This window comes from Gavia stellata, chromosome 2 (assembly GCF_030936135.1).
Source record: "Gavia stellata isolate bGavSte3 chromosome 2, bGavSte3.hap2, whole genome shotgun sequence".
NCBI classification, from domain to species: domain Eukaryota; kingdom Metazoa; phylum Chordata; class Aves; order Gaviiformes; family Gaviidae; genus Gavia; species Gavia stellata.
In genome coordinates, this window is record NC_082595.1 from 44,969,141 (window position 1) to 44,984,907 (window position 15,767).

Sequence of the window (15,767 nt, forward strand, 5' to 3'; positions counted from 1 at the left end):
CTGCGAGAAACCCCTCTATTTCCTGACTATCAAGCTCTCGCTGAAATCAGTGGAAACTTCCAAGTGGAGAGAGAGAAGGTATTTGTCTCCTTGTCTGCAGCTGATACAACAGGATGTATTTAAAGATAATATTTGCAATTTCTTACAGATCGGTGATTATGGCCCAATGTGGGTTTATCCTACCTCTACATTTGACTGTGTGGTGGCAGATCCCAAAAAAGGTTCTAAAATGTATGGTCTCAAGAGCTACATTGAATATCAGCTGACCTGCACTGTAAGTGTATCTGAAATGGGATCTTCTCTCTTGCAAATATGGGTCATTTGTACATACAAATAAAACGTTTGTGTGATTTGGTAACAGGGTTGTAAGAGTAATTGGTAGTTGTCACGCTTTTAAGAGTTACTTTGTTCTAGCATTTCAAGTTCTTCTGTAATTACAGATTCAAGGCTCTAAATCATAAATTTTATTTACATTCCACATATTTACTATTCTGGTCACACTTGTTTCATGTCACCATCTGTAGATGCCTGTCAAAATTCAGAGTTGTGTTTCTCTTACAGAACACTAATCGGTCTGTCAACCACAGATACAAGCACTTTGACTGGTTGTATGAGCGTCTCCTGGTTAAATTTGGATTAGCCATTCCAATCCCATCTCTTCCAGACAAGCAAGTAACAGGTAATTATTCCCAGTTATGAATTCATGGGATGGGAAATAAGGAGATCACTTTTTTACAAGGTTCAGTTATTTCTTACTGTTTGTTTTTTCCTATTATTTTTAAAGAAGGTATCAAAAAAATCCCAACCTTTCACCATTAAAAACTTAGGAGTTGTGATGGCCTATTGATAGTAAAATATCAGCACTAAGAGCATCATTTCAGAACTCAGGTTTACTTATCTAGTCCAGTGATTTAAAAAAAAAAAAAAAAAAAATACTAAAAACAAACAAACAGACAAATCCCTAGTTACTACAGAAGAGAATATTTATTATTGGAGAGAAGAGATAACTACTTACGTTCCATATTTGCTGATTGTCTGGAGAAATGTTTTTTGAGGGGGTTTTTTTGTTTCTCGGTGGGGGGGGTGGGTAGTGGTGGTTGGGTTTTTTTGCATTTGATTGTAAATGTGTTATGTTGTGGGAGCTTTGAAGCAAAGCTCCCAGAGGAAAGGGAGCATCCCCTGACAAACTATTTTTTTTTTTTGTTCACAAGTAAAATGTTGAAGCTGTTTCTCCTGTTGCTCAGTTTCACACTTGATTTAGAAAGTATCTTTCATTTGTATAACATTCTGCTCTGGTTTGATGTCACTTCAGCTTGACCAAACTCTCTGAAGCTTATGGAAGTCTTTTGTTCTGACTTCAAGAAAAGTGGGTTTGGACCTTTTAAATGCTCATGAGTTCAGTCATTGCAATTGAATATGGCAATGCCTGTACGTTTTCAGTAGTCTCTGGCTGGCTTCCTACACTGGTGTGCTAGAGTGCATGTGAAGAAAAGAATGGACACCTCAATAGGAGGAGAATGCATTACTTTTGCCTATTTCCACTTGCGTATTTTCTGGTAAGATTTTTCTACAGCCTTTAAGACAACCAGCCGAAAACAAACATACAGAAGCCGGCATGTCGCCAACCACGTGGCTGTGGGCATCACTGAAAATGCAGCAGCTCTGCTGTGTTTGAAGAAAGCGAAGCATTGATGCAGATGCTGGGATAAATGTTGAGGAAACTGAAAAGTGAGGAAGCAACTTCCTCCCTTCCCCTTAGTCTCATGTTTAGAATTCACCAGTATTTTTGCTTAAACGTGTGTGTGGTCTAAAAGAAAACCAGAAAACCTGATGGTACCTCTACATTTTATTGTAACTGTATTTTAAAAGACTCAAGAGTTTGGCATCAGAGTTAAACCTTGCCTGGGGACTTCAGTCTTCCAGAGTCTGTGGGACAGAATAACTTGTCTCATGCAAAAAAACCCCAACAAACCAAACAAACCAAAACAAAAAAACCAACAACCGTATCTCTCTTTTTGCTCTTTTTTGAAACATTGTGGGAAACTCTGAAAAAATAGTGCTTATTTTTCATTGTGTTTAGGAGGCTTCTTTCTGAAGACTGTCTAGAAAAGTATTTCTGTCTATTAGTCTTGACAAAGGAAGACTCTTTACAAATAGATTGACTTTGCTTAGGATCGTGATTTTGCTGGTGATGATAGGCCTAATGACCAGCACATAACTTCCAAATGTTACTGTTCTGTTGCCTTGAATTTCTTATGCTGGCAGCAATGGTGCAGAGATTTCAGTATAGATTAAGGGTGGAACAAGGTATTACTACAGGTTATGTAATGTCTCTTCCATAATAGTTGACATCTTTTTCTAGCTAATTTGCAGGAAATGTACCCATATCCAAACTTCATTTCTCACTAGTGTTCTTTACCTGCTAGTCTTGCTAGTTTCCATATTTGCAATTAAAAAAAAAACAAAACCCCAAAACAAATCACAAAAAAACTCAGCCTTGTGGAGCTGCTGCCATAGTAACTATACAGTAGAATTATATTGAAAGAGTACATGCATTCAGGGTTTGTCATGTGCACTGCTATGGGAATTAGAAGAGCTGGGTGCTGGAGGAATCTCTCATTCCTTTCAAATACATCCTTTTCACTGTATGCTTTAGAAGTCTGACTGTGCTTTTTTTTAATTGAAAAAGATTCTTTTAAGACGACACAGTTTGTGCTAAAACTAAAAGGTTCTTGTAAATACACAGTGATGATACACTACTGGTTTAAAAAAAAATTGGTTACTTTTTAAATAGTTTGTGTTAAAATCTCTTACCTACCAAAAAAATCGGTTAGTCTTACATGTACGTATTCTAACCGGTTTATACATATGATTTATTGAGATTTTTTTGAGTTTTTTTCCCAACACATTCATTTACTTATATAGAGATACATTTATGGGAGATACTGCTTTTTTAGATCTTCAGTTTGTATCTGAGCAGTCCAATTCCAAATGCTTTGTTAGCTAGGACATGACAACTTGGAAAGTAAGTAGTTCCTTTTTCTCCAACGTTTTTGAGCCTTACATTGACCAAGGATTTACTAGACTGTATCAGAACAATGTCTGCATTCCAAGCCTAGGCCTAGCTTCTCTCTTGGGTCATCTGAATACCTAATTTTTCCATCTGAAATTTTACCAATTTTTTTTCTTCCCAAAAAAATTGATTTGAATTGTGGGTGGGTATTATGGTTTTTTTAATATTGCCTGACTATCTTTAAAAGGAGGAGTACTCTTGGTGAGTAATCAATATACTGTAATTTAAGGTTCTTCTGATTTTTTTCAGCATAATGTTTCGTTCTTGTAAGTTCTGAGTCATTAAATGGTTAATAACTCACCGGATGAATTACAGATTCTGTTTTAATTTAAGAAAAAAAGGGTACTAGAGTAGAAATGTAACAATAACTGTTCAATGTATAACAGGGCGCTTTGAAGAAGAATTTATCAAAATGCGTATGGAGAGACTGCAAGCTTGGATGACGAGGATGTGTCGCCATCCTGTTGTCTCAGAAAGTGAAGTTTTCCAGCAATTTCTCAATTTCCGAGATGAGAAGGTAGGAAATAAAGTTCACGCACAGACTGAGGTTGAGGAATTGTTCCCCCCCACCATTTCCCGTTAAACTAAGAGTTCAGCTTTGTAGCCTTCTTAGTTGTCTGCCCTTATGTGGGCAGTAGTGATGAGCTGAAAACTGCTGGGTGTACTAACTAACTTAGCTGATTGATCAAAATGAGGTATGAAGTTGCTTATGTGAAATGCTATATGCTGTTCCAACAGAGATGTGCTCTAAAGTAGCTTTGTTGCCAGTCTTTCAAGGACAGTTTGTGTCTTCCAGCAGAATAGGAACATACCTAACTCTTTTGGCTGTTGCTCTGATCTGTCTCTGTTGGACTTACTAGTTTCTGGGGTCCTCCGATTGGTACTGCTTTGCTAACAGAAGCTACTTCGTAGCAGATCTAGGCTGTGCCTGATCCTGTATTATATTTAGAAACACTCCTCTCCTCAACAGTTTTCACTGGAATGGGTTGTAGTAGCATTATGCTGCAGTCTTACCTGATATAACCAGCCCTTTTTTTATTCCCATGCCCTGCCCACCCCCAGCATTTTCTTATGCTTTTTTAAGAGGTTTTAATATCTTCACTTTCATTAAGTAATGGTTTCTTCATGATTGAACTCCAGCTCTGTTACTAATTTGGATATCTACTGATGAGGAAATAAACAGGAAAACTGCTGCTTTCTCCTGAAAATAGTCATAGCTTCTAAATACACACAGATTTTGCTGAAAAAGTAAATGTTCCTTGGAGGTTTTTAAGACTAGACTGGATAAAGCCCGGAGAACTAAGGTCACAGCTGGCCATTTTTGAGCAGGAGGATGGACTACAAACCTCCTGAGGTTAGTTCCAACCAGAATTATTCTGTGATCCTGTAAGTAGAGGGTTAATAACATTGTAAATAGCAGTCCTGGTGAAGTGCTATTGGCACGGCCAGTGGAGAGCTGTATAATTGTGCTAGCTAGTCAGCAGTTCTTAGTAGCTAACTTATGGACTGATATAAACAGAACAGATGTTGCAATACATGTGGAATTTTTAACTTTTTTATCTGTTCCCACTAAGAACTTAGTACGGCAATTGCATAATAGTCTCATGATCTTCTTGAGTAGCTTCTGATATCAGCACTATCACATGTGCAGAGACAGCTGAATATAATTGCTCTTACAATGTATTTCAGTAATATACAAGCAGGGTCTGTTTACCCCAGAATCTAGAAAACAAAGTGCACAAGGAGGAGGAAGGAAAACTCTAAGAAGCCTTGGCCCCCCTGAAACTTTCATGTAAAAGGCTTTAATTTATGGGTGGTCTATTGGTTAAGCGTTCTCCTGAACATTTCATTCACTGCTTAAGTACATGCCCTTGAAGATGCATGAACAGTGGTGGTCAAAATTTGTCCTTTTTTTTTTTTTTTAACTTTCTCTTTCCTCAAGGAGTGGAAAACTGGAAAGCGGAAGGCAGAAAAAGATGAAACTGTAGGAGTCCTGATCTTTTCTACAATGGAACCAGAAGCTCCTGACTTGGACATGGTAGAAATGTAAGGTGGTTTCTTTTTGCAAGGACACTATGCATCTGGATATAGAACAGATACTGAGCTAATATAAAAGTAGAATAGTAAGTGTGCACATATATTCGTGGATTTGAAGAGGTACTCATCAAGGCAGAGCTAAAAAATTGTTTGAATAAGAGATTTTCATATCAACCCCTCCAAAACTTGGTGGAACTCTACATGATGTCTCTTTCATTTCAGTGGCTGAATACTGATCCTAAAAAGATTTATGCAAAACTAGTTGAGAGAGAGTACTGGCAGATCCTATGGAGTTCTGATTTATGTTGCTATGGAAGTATATTTTGATCTTTAATCCTTCAATTGTGAACAGTTCCAAAGTGTGCTAGATGTACCAAGTAGCTTAGGATAACTGTAGGTGGACCATCAAGGAAAACGATGTTACTGTAAAATACTTGCATATAATGTGCATATAGTATGATTCTAATATCTGAAATCCATGGAAAGCTATTAAAAATGAAAATTTACTTAAATTATCAAATTTCACTTTAAATGGGTTACTACATTTTTGGGATATCCTTCTGGAAGTGCAAATGGATATATTTATTTGATATATGTACATGTTATATAATACACTTTTATGTATAATTCTCTTGCTGGTAGACCTTTGGGTTTCACAGAGTGAAAGACTGGATTTATTCTGCAGCCCTTATTTCACTCCGTTAGGCTTAAGCATTTTTCTTAGAAGATATGTAGTGTGCATGACATGCTTGGCTTGCTGTTGTAGAACATAGAAACTTGGATAATGTTTTGTGTCTGAAAGTGTGGATAAACTAGATAGAAGTGTTTATAGTGGCAAAGCGGTAGTGTACCTACACCTGGAGGTATCCCAGCATTGGCTTTATCCAAGTGATGCAGTGCATATTAAGATGCACGTAATGGCTGTGTGGTAGCAGTTCTGTACTAGTAAAAAAGCTGGACGTTTTTAAGTCACTCCCACTTTGAACACGAGGATTTCAAATTTGTCCACTTCTCTGAAGTGATGTGTTTTATATATCCCACTGGTATAAAAGCTGAACGGGTGAACCAGAGGGATGATTTTGTACATAGGGTGCAGGAGAGAGTGAGTCTGTATTACATACAGAACCCTGGCAGGGAACAACCAGCATGCATTCTGCTACAGTTTGTTCCCAAACAGGATGAGGGCAGGCAAGCAGCCTGCGGGGAACACTCCCCAGAGGGTACTGGCTCCTGGGCTGGGGCTGGCAGCCTTGGGTGGTTCTGGGGGCCTATGTCCAAGCATTACAGGGGTGGCTGTAACACCTCAGACATCCACACGGTGTTCCAGTGCCTGGGAACGCCTCAGGGTGCTGTTAAAAAAAGTGTGTATGAACATAGTCTTGAAAGCCATTACTCCTGTAAGTGGACAAACCAGCTTGTTCAATAGTTCCTAGGTTCTTCAATGAAAAAATGCTCTTTACTGAAACAATTTTGCTAGTACTCTTGGCAATCCTGTGTCATTCTAGTTTTGATCAGATGGTGTTGGTTCATGAACTTTTTCTGTGATTGTGATACCATGAAGTATGAAGTACAGAAAATTAAAAAGGATGGTTTTCTACTGGGGAAAAAATGGAGTAAAACAAGGGCCTCTTTGAAAGCCCAGGTTCTGTTTCTGTGCAAGTACCTCTTGGGGTAGGGTTTCCAGCTGAAGAAGGAGGTGCCGGTGGGGAGGTGGGAGCCTCTAGGTGGTTGGGCCACAGCTGGAGCTACTGCCCTGGTTCTGGGAAGTAGCTTAGAGTTGCCTTGCTGTGAAAGCTGTCTCATACAGGCTTTGGCTGAGAGCATTTGTAAGATCTGAGGCAGTTTGAATAATGCTCATTGAAAATTAGAAAATATATGTTGAGTTTTCTTTTGTAGAGTTCAGAGCATTGCTGTTTATGCAGTGCTATGTTAATGGAAAGCTTTGATAGCTGCATGAAAACATGCTTGAAGAGGGGTAAAAAGGCACATACTAATTCAGAATTCTCTTTTGAGCATCACTTCTTTCCCTCTCTATAACACAACTGAACACAACGGTATTGTCAGTATATTACAAAGTTATGCCCTAGAAGAACTGCTATATTAATTTTTGTTCACCTATTTTAGACTTCCAGTAAAATATCTGGAACAATTATTTTCTTTATATTTGTTTGTTGTATGAATTTTGCTACTTCTGTTACTCTAACATCTCAGTTCTTGTCAATGTGGGGTCCTTCTATTTGTGTTAAGTGCTCTAGGGATGCATTTTCCTCAAATCGGATTTTGCTGTTCTGTTATTATGTGATCTCATTGGGGAGGATATTTAGCTAGTAGCCTTTTTTTTCTGAAGGTAACTAACTATAGTAAGAATGATAGTCCAGTACCATGTGTTTAACAGAGGGGGAAAAATAAAATGAAAAATGCCTGTATCTGAAGAGGGAAATTCTGACTTCAGTTAAATGGCAGAGATTTCAAGGAATTAATTTATTTCTTTTATTTTTTTTTTTTTAAAATTTTTTAAGACCTAGATGACACTATTAAACATTTCAATATTGCATTTAAAGTTAGCGTAATGCATCTGTTAAACTGCTTTTTGTTTTTGCTTTTTCCAAATGCCACAGAGAACAGAAATGTGATGCAGTGGGTAGGTTCACCAAAGCAATGGATGATGGAGTTAAAGAGCTGCTGACAGTAGGACAAGAGCACTGGAAGAGGTGTACAGGGCGTAAGTGTCCCTGCTGAACTCAGCAGTCATTTCTGTGATGCTTTTCTCTGTGGTTTTTTTGTGGTTTTGTTGTTTATAATTCAAGGCACATCTTAAAACTAAAGGAAATCCTAAATTATCATGAGGATTATATGGCACTGTGGCTGCTTACAGTGTCTGAGAGTATAAATTGTGCAAGTTTTTTGTTTGGGGTTTTTTCCTCTTGTAACAGAAATATATGGTCCCTGCCCATAGGTTTAAAAATATTAAAAGTTAAATAATTCTAGCAATTGAGCTAAAGCCCTTGTTGGACCTGTTCTCATATATTTGTCATTTATCTATATTTTAGTGACATGGGCAAAGTAGACCTGTCTATTTGATGAAATCATAAATTATTGCATTTTATTAACCCCTTATTTAGGATTCTTGCATGCCAGGAGGAGTGATTTAAAGATGAAATGAGTTTAAAAAAAGAAAAAGAAAAGAAAAACCAACTTGATTCTAACTTAATCTTTAGCCCAATTCTTTTTCTCCTATCTTGTCTCTTCCTTCCCACAGATATTTAGGGTTGCAGAACTTCACACCAAGTCCCTATGACTCTGCCTGGGCTCTAATTTCCTAGTCCACAGCAGTGTTCAGTGTTTGTGGCCACCACAAGGCAGCTATTGAAAGGAAGCAGGTACTACAGCTGAGGATCATAATAAGAAACACTTCAGGGCAGGCTGTAGTGTCTGGTGACCAAAGACGTATCACACAAATCTTCTCAAATCTCTTCCATTTTTTTTCTTTCCCCTTTTTTTCTCCCCCCACCTCTTCTTAACTCCCACAAAAAAATATTGTCCCCAGAGCTGGGAGTAAGTACATGTCCTGAGTTATCTCTTTGCTGCTTTCTAATCTAACGCTGCAGTTGAATATCTGGGGCTGACTGGAGGGAGTGGAAAGCATAGAAGCCCAGTCTCTTCTGGTAGCGGTTACATTAGACCTTAGTATCTGCAGGATGTGAACTTTAAATTATTTATGCTTCTGCACTTTGAATAAGAGTGTTTCCTTCTACACATCACTGACCCTCCTGCTGGTTAAAAATAGTCTAACACAGGACACTGATCTCACTTCACTAGGAAAGGATAACAAGGGGGAAGCGGAGGGCAGGGGAAGAAGTAAGGTCCCTCAGATAAGACTAGAAAAATAGTGTTGCTTTGCAGTTACGGAAGCAGTGATCAAAACCACCATAGGTAAGGGCTGGCTGTGACTTGTGCTTACAGCACAAATTCAGTATTTTGTTTACTGCTAAAATCTCCCTAACCTTATGACACCGGTGCTTTAGGTATGGAATGACTCTTCTAATACTTACAGCTATTAATTATTTAGCGTAAACACAGTAAGTCAGATGTAATTGTGTTGAAAATTTTAACTTTTAACTTTCCAGACATTCATACTGAATAGAAAAAGGAGACTGGTAAATCGGGGCATGCAAAACTGAAGAATTTCAGTAGTCTTTCAGGTTTTAAATTCCCTGTCAGCTCTAGTCCCAACTCCTAGACAGAATTATTTTTGGCACTTCCTGAGCAATAGTTGTGTGTATTCCATTCTATGATATTTTAAAATGACTGACAGTGGAAACTTCTTAAATGCAAGTGAAAAGAAACCAAATGTTCTTCACTGAAGTTTCCAATGGGGATTCAGTAACAAGGTAATGGCTGATAACAGAACTTTAGTACTCTGAATGGTACCTGTTGTATAAGAAATACCAGTTGTCATAAATAGTCCAACTTCTGGGCAAGAACTTGATCAAAGATAATCAATAAATTTATGCGGTTTGGGGGTTTTGTTTTTTGTGTTTGTTTTTTACCACACAGAGGGGGTTCCTCTTTGAAAATCAGATTGTGTGGGATGCTAGAGCAACTAAAAAAGTTCTATTTGCCTGGACAGCATACACTCTGAATACAAATGTTTGACAACAAAAAGCACATCTACTTGAGTTTGTTTCTGCTAGCATAGGTAGCTTATAAAAAATTGCTTTCACTTTTCAGATTGCTTTTTAGGCCTCTGGGCTGGTGGTATTCAAAGTGTTAATAAAGAATGCACTCATAAATCACAGCTTATTGAATTCATTGTGAGGAAGTAATTTATGCATACATTTTCAATAAATAGATTATAAAAACCATTTTTATTATTCAGGTACTTGCATCAGTCTTTATCCCTAGATTATCTTGGTTTCTAGTACCTTTAAATATAAAATCCATTATTTGAGGAGAGTTTAGGTATTATAGGTCTGTATAATAATCCCCTCTCTTAAAATATTAATGAGATCTATTCTCCGTATCACTGAAGCACTTCCCCACCCCTCCCTACCCCCAGGAGGATAAAGTCGTCTTATGAGGGGGAGAAAAAAAATCTCACTGTATGCATAGGAGGACGGAGCTAGGAGTGCAGTGAGATTTTTTCTTTTTTTTTTTTTTTTTCTTTCTAGTAGCAGTCACACACTGTTTCCTGAACTGTTTGTGGCTTTCAAGAATCCAGATTGCAATTCTTTTATCCAGTTTTGGAATGTCTGTAGCAGGGGAGGGGGTAAGAATGTGATTGTAAATGCTTCACTAGAGAAAAGGTAAAACCTAGTTGTTTTTGACATCTGCTTCTGTCAAGTTTTGGAAATGCTGCAGATTTAGTCTCACTTACCCTTGTGGGTTTATGCTTCTGTTTCCCTCTTTTTCCCCATCCTTTTCCCCCTTTTAGCACTACCCAAGGAATACCAGAAAATAGGAAAAGCATTGCAGAGCCTGGCACTGGTCTTCAGCACTAGTGGATACCAAGGTACTTCTATAGTTTCATTTGTACTTTACTTAACAAAGATATTTTAATCATATCATTCTACCTTTTATGCCAAAGATCTTAATGCTTGCCTCTTTGACTTTAGATGTCAAGCATGATTCTGGAAAAAATATTTAAAACTTGTTTCCCTGTGTGTATTATGGATTTTTTGTATTCTAGTCTGCAATCTTGTTTTCTCTCACTGTGTAATCATGTGGTGGGATGCTGGTGGTGGAGGAGTTTAGCTTGATCTCACTAATGTATCTTCTGGTCGCAGACCTGACTGACAAAACATGCTGTAGCATTTTTGTGATATCAAAGGAAAGGGGAGAAAATGCAGCCTTGAAAATATCTGTCACAGAACTATTGTGTGACTTTACTTCATGAAACAACAACTCCGCATGGGGATGGAAAACTTATTACAAGATTTTTGTATACCATTATGTGGGCTGGAGGGTTGGCTACTGTAGCCTTTTCTTCTCCTTCACCTTTCCTTCTCCTTCAAGAGCCCTAAAATCGAGCCTGTCATGTTAGGTATGAAAGTTGGAGGGGAAAAGGAGGGCATCAATTGCTCCAGGTTCTCTTAAAATGTAGTCTTTAGGCCAAACTTAAAATCCTGCTTTGATATGTTAAGTTCTGCTGATGTTTTCCAGATAACTGGAAAATATTTCCTCATATCCCAGAGGGAGCTAATTGAGTCCATTTTCTCTGGGATTCTCTTGTCAAATGTATTTTTCTCTTTTTTTTCTAGACTTAATAGCAAAATTGCTCTGTTCTAAAACCTTAAACATTATAGCATAGAGGCTTCCTGAAATCTTTCCATCTTAAGACTTTTAGTTGACCAGTACTTACTCTGACTACTCATCTATCCTTGCTTTGTACTCTTAAATCTTTTTGCCACATAAACCATGTATTAAAACGCAACCACTTTTGAAACTCGGGTTCTCTGCTGCTAGAAACACTGGAAATCGGCATAGTCCCTGTCGTTTGTTCTCATCTTTGTCCTGTAGTTCAACAGGATGACTGCTTAGTTAAAATTGGAGCATAGCATATTGCTTAAAATGTTACTTTTGGATGTGAGAACCAAGTAGGGGATTTGCATAGTTATGTACCCTTAGCATAGGTTAGAAAACTGTAAATCCTAGCCAGATACAATCTGTAGCAAGAATTCTGGAGAAAGGACTGAAAATTGCTTGAACTATAACACACGTTCTTTTGCCAGGGTAAAGGGAAAACAATATGGTTTAAAGCTAGGATGCAAAATTGCAGATGAACCTTGTGAAGGAAAGCTTCAATTTGATTTCCAGCATCTTTGAATGGTTTAAAAAAATAGATCCCATGATGCTTGGGAACAAGGCAAGGATGTTTCTTTTTGCTGTTTGCCCAGTTGTACTTGGTTTCATTCTAGTATCTTGCTGAGGAAAATGCCATTCCCACTGATGCCTTTGTCCTGATTCCATATATTTTGCTCTTTTTAATAGCTGGTGGGTTTTTTCAGAATTAATAATATGTGGGATTCTTTTGCTTTTTAATTTGAGTTCCCAGGAGGAGAGAATAAGTGCAGTGCATGTATTGCTTTAAATGTCTTCATCACTGCTGCCCCTGTCCTGCCTGCTGTTCATGTACAATTTCATTTGATGGTTGCCTCAGGTACAGGTCTGTGGATTAAGCAGACTCTATACAGGAGACATAAGCACCTGGATTTAAACTGATAGGATGCGGCTTTCCTGATCTCAATATTTAAAAGAAGGCACTGGACCTGTTCCTTCAAATGAAGAAGTACTAGCTAGGCTGAGTATGGGGTATGATTTTTCTGTACTATCGGTAAAGATGAATGGCTCCCTCAGCCATACTTAAAGGCACTCAGTTTAGTTTCTGTTGGGAGCTGAATCTCTTAATTTTTTTTTTTATAATATTTGCGTTCTGGAAGTTTAAGCATATAGGCTGCTGAAGATTGCAATGACTGATTTGATGACATGAACATTTCCAGCTACTGGTAGCTGACTTCTGACATAATGAATACACTGTTAGTTGGTTCATTTGCACAGTTAGGATGGGATGTAGCTACTGTCCTTACCTTTTTATCAGTGTTGCCCGCTTGCTTTGCAAAGCCTTATTATGCGTGGTGAATATCTACTGCCTTCTCTTCTGATTTCCAGCCTAAAATGTTTAAGATTGCACCAGGCAAGATGCACTTATTAATCTGACTCACTCAAGCTCTTTTTCTTATGCTGCAGAATGAGCCTGATCAATTAGTTGCCAGCCACAGTGCATATTAGGGATCTGTCCCCAGTATTTGCAGAGGCAAGTGTGCCTTTAAAACTATTAAGGACACATTGAGAGGTTCTCATTTAACTTGCCTATAGGCCTGCGTACTGTCCGATCAGTTTTAAGAACATGTGCTTTGAAAGTATGAACCTGTTGCAAAAATGCATATTGGACAGTTCCAGAATATGCCTGGAAGTGTCTTGCAGTCTGGCACTACGTTGCCTATCCTATTGCATCATACGATGCGTTTAGGTTAACACAGCCTTAAATAGCATGGCTTCTCTTTCGCGGCACCAAATCTGGGTGAACCTTTCTCCTATATCAAGAAAATGTGAATGGATGGCCGCGGAGTGCCATTCAACCATAGTAAGATCTTCTAATCCTACATCACCCCTCAGGAATTTTGCTGGGCAGTTACATGCAAGTTTCACTGTCCTTCTAGCTAGCAACAGGCACATCTTGCCTTCCAAGCTGCTTGTGCGCTGATTATCAGTCTGAGGTGTACTTGTCAAGGAGAGTCTTGCTACAAGTAGTTCCCTAGTACACCAAACTTGATCTTTTTCCTACTCCTGGATTCTGTTAAAACATGCTGTGAAAGAAAAGAAAACAAAACAAAAACACTTCTTGACAAAAAGAGTTCTGCTGCCCTAATCAAGCCTTACAGAATATTAGTTCCCTCAATATGCCTGGTGTATTCCCTCAGAGGTAATAATCACTGGCATTTACCGAGCAGTTGAACTGTTAAGAGATGCTCTGCTAAACATCTCAAAAGACTCCTCATAGGGAGATGAAAGAAGATGTAAAACTATGACAGCATGGAGGCCTGTAAATCAATGAAAATACCAGTTTCTCCTTGTGGTTGGGTTAAAATATCTATAGAATATTACTGGCCATTTTAACTGGTCTTTTTACAACCACCTTTAGTCAATGCTTTTAAGTCCTCTCTGTTTCTCATGAGGATACATGTAATGCACCCTGCCCTAATTTTGTTGTAAATGTCAGCAGCATGTGGGGCTTTCTGCTTTTCCATTGATTAAAGAACCCCTGGCATGCTGGTATATCCTTACACGGGGACCCAGCTCAGCTTTCACAGCTTGAGTTAAGAAGCCCATTCCCAGCTTCGCATCGGTTCAGAAGCTGAGAATGCTAGAAACTCGGCCCTGTCCAAGTAACAAAACTCTGTTGTCAGCGTGGGTTTTGGTCGGTGATTGGGAGCAATCTGCTGCTGGAATTCAAGTTACTCTGGGTGAGCGTGTGGGTTGCGTGCGGTATCTCTGGCAAGATGGCCTGGTGTAGGGAGTGACCAACTGAGCACGGCATGACACTGCTGGTAACGTGTATTAGTACTTGGAGGATGTGGCAGGTGAGAGATGAAATCTGCCTCTTCAAGGCTGCCCTGGCACTACCTGAAAAAGAGACTGTAGAAGAAAAGGATGCAGTGTGAGGAGCTGCAGATACTCTTCTACCACTTGTGTGCCTGCCTATTGTTGGGATCCACTGTCTGGAACAACTTTTAAATATACTATCCCTTAGCCCTATTTTTGGAGGAGTGTGAATGCCTCTGCTAGTAGTAGAAACTCTTAATGCACCCTGTGCCTTCTACGAGCTGGCTTTGTGCCCTGCTGCCCCCAAATGAAAGAGGATTGGTGTTGGGAGGGTTTGTCTAGATTCTTTGAAGCTCCTATCTGTGAAGGTCCTTTGAGTGAATTCTGCACAGAAAGGAAGGATTTTCTTTCTACTCAAATATACATACTCTTCCTCTTTCTTCTTGCTCAGATAGGAAAAGTCATTGTCTTTTATGGCATTATGAAATGAACAGCAACATCTAGATTGACCTGGCTTCTGACTCTTAATTAAAGCCACACCATGTTTTGTCCCGAAATCTAGGAGTCAGTTGCCTAAGCAGCAGTTTCTTCAGGATTATTCAAGGTTACTTCTGAGAAGACATGGGGAATTCTGAAATAATTAAGTTATTTAAGTCTACCTGAAATAATGAAATTGATATCCCTGAAATTTTTTCATTGTTTTACAACAATGTGAAGATATGAAGACATTGAGGTGCTGGAGCGTGTCCAGAGAAGGGCGACGAAGCTGGTGAGGGGTCTGGAACACAAGTCTTATGAGGAGCGGCTGAGGGAGCTGGGGTTGTTTAGCCTGGAGGAGAGGAGGCTGAGGGGAGACCTTATCACTCTCTACAATTACCTGAAAGGGGGTTGCAGAGAGGTGGGTGTTGGTCTCTTCTCCCAAGTGACCAGTGACAGGACTAGAGGAAATGGCCTCAAGTTGCGCCAGGGGAGGTTCAGGCTAGATATTAGGAAAAAGTTCTTTACTGAGAGAGTAGTGAAACACTGGAATAAGCTGCCCAGGGAGGTGGTAGAGTCACCCTCCCTGGAGATATTCAAGGAGCGTGTGGATGTGCATTGTGGGATGTAGCTTGATGGACATGGTGCTGTGTGGTGTTGGGTGGGTTGTGGCTTGTTGTTGTTGTGTGGTGGGTTTTTGGTGTGGGGTGTGGGTTTTTTTTGTTTTTTTTTTTTTTTCTCCAGGTTGGACTTGATGATCTTACAGGTCTATTCCAACCGTAGTGATTCTGTGATCTTCTGAATTAGGTACTTCTCAGATCTCACAATGTGATTTCATGTTTGGTTTGTTTTTATTTTATCCAGCCAGGCTCAAATAGGAGAAAAATAACTATTTCTTTAGTAGTATTTGTGTTGCTGGACTTCCTAGTTCTTAGGATCAGTAGCTTTCCCGCAAAGCTTTTGGCTTTATGAAACCAGTCTAATGGAAAGTAAGAATTGATTGATAGAACTGAAGCAACATTCAGTCATTACCTTGTTTCCTTTAGGACATGCCAAAATGAAGGAATCCTATCTAATA

The 15,767-nt window shown here is 39.0% G+C and overlaps 1 protein-coding gene across 2 annotated transcripts in view; it reads left to right on the plus strand.

The window, feature by feature from the left end:
* SNX9 (sorting nexin 9) overlaps positions 1-15,767 on the plus strand; it is a 68,015-nt gene that overhangs the window by 44,393 nt on the left and 7,855 nt on the right. For both annotated transcript variants that reach the window (XM_059829945.1, XM_059829952.1), the window contains exons 8-13: positions 149-274; positions 562-679; positions 3,460-3,590; positions 5,016-5,119; positions 7,729-7,832; positions 10,545-10,622. In XM_059829945.1, the coding sequence (XP_059685928.1) occupies positions 149-274; positions 562-679; positions 3,460-3,590; positions 5,016-5,119; positions 7,729-7,832; positions 10,545-10,622 (661 nt within the window). The remainder of the gene's footprint in view (positions 1-148; positions 275-561; positions 680-3,459; positions 3,591-5,015; positions 5,120-7,728; positions 7,833-10,544; positions 10,623-15,767) is intronic.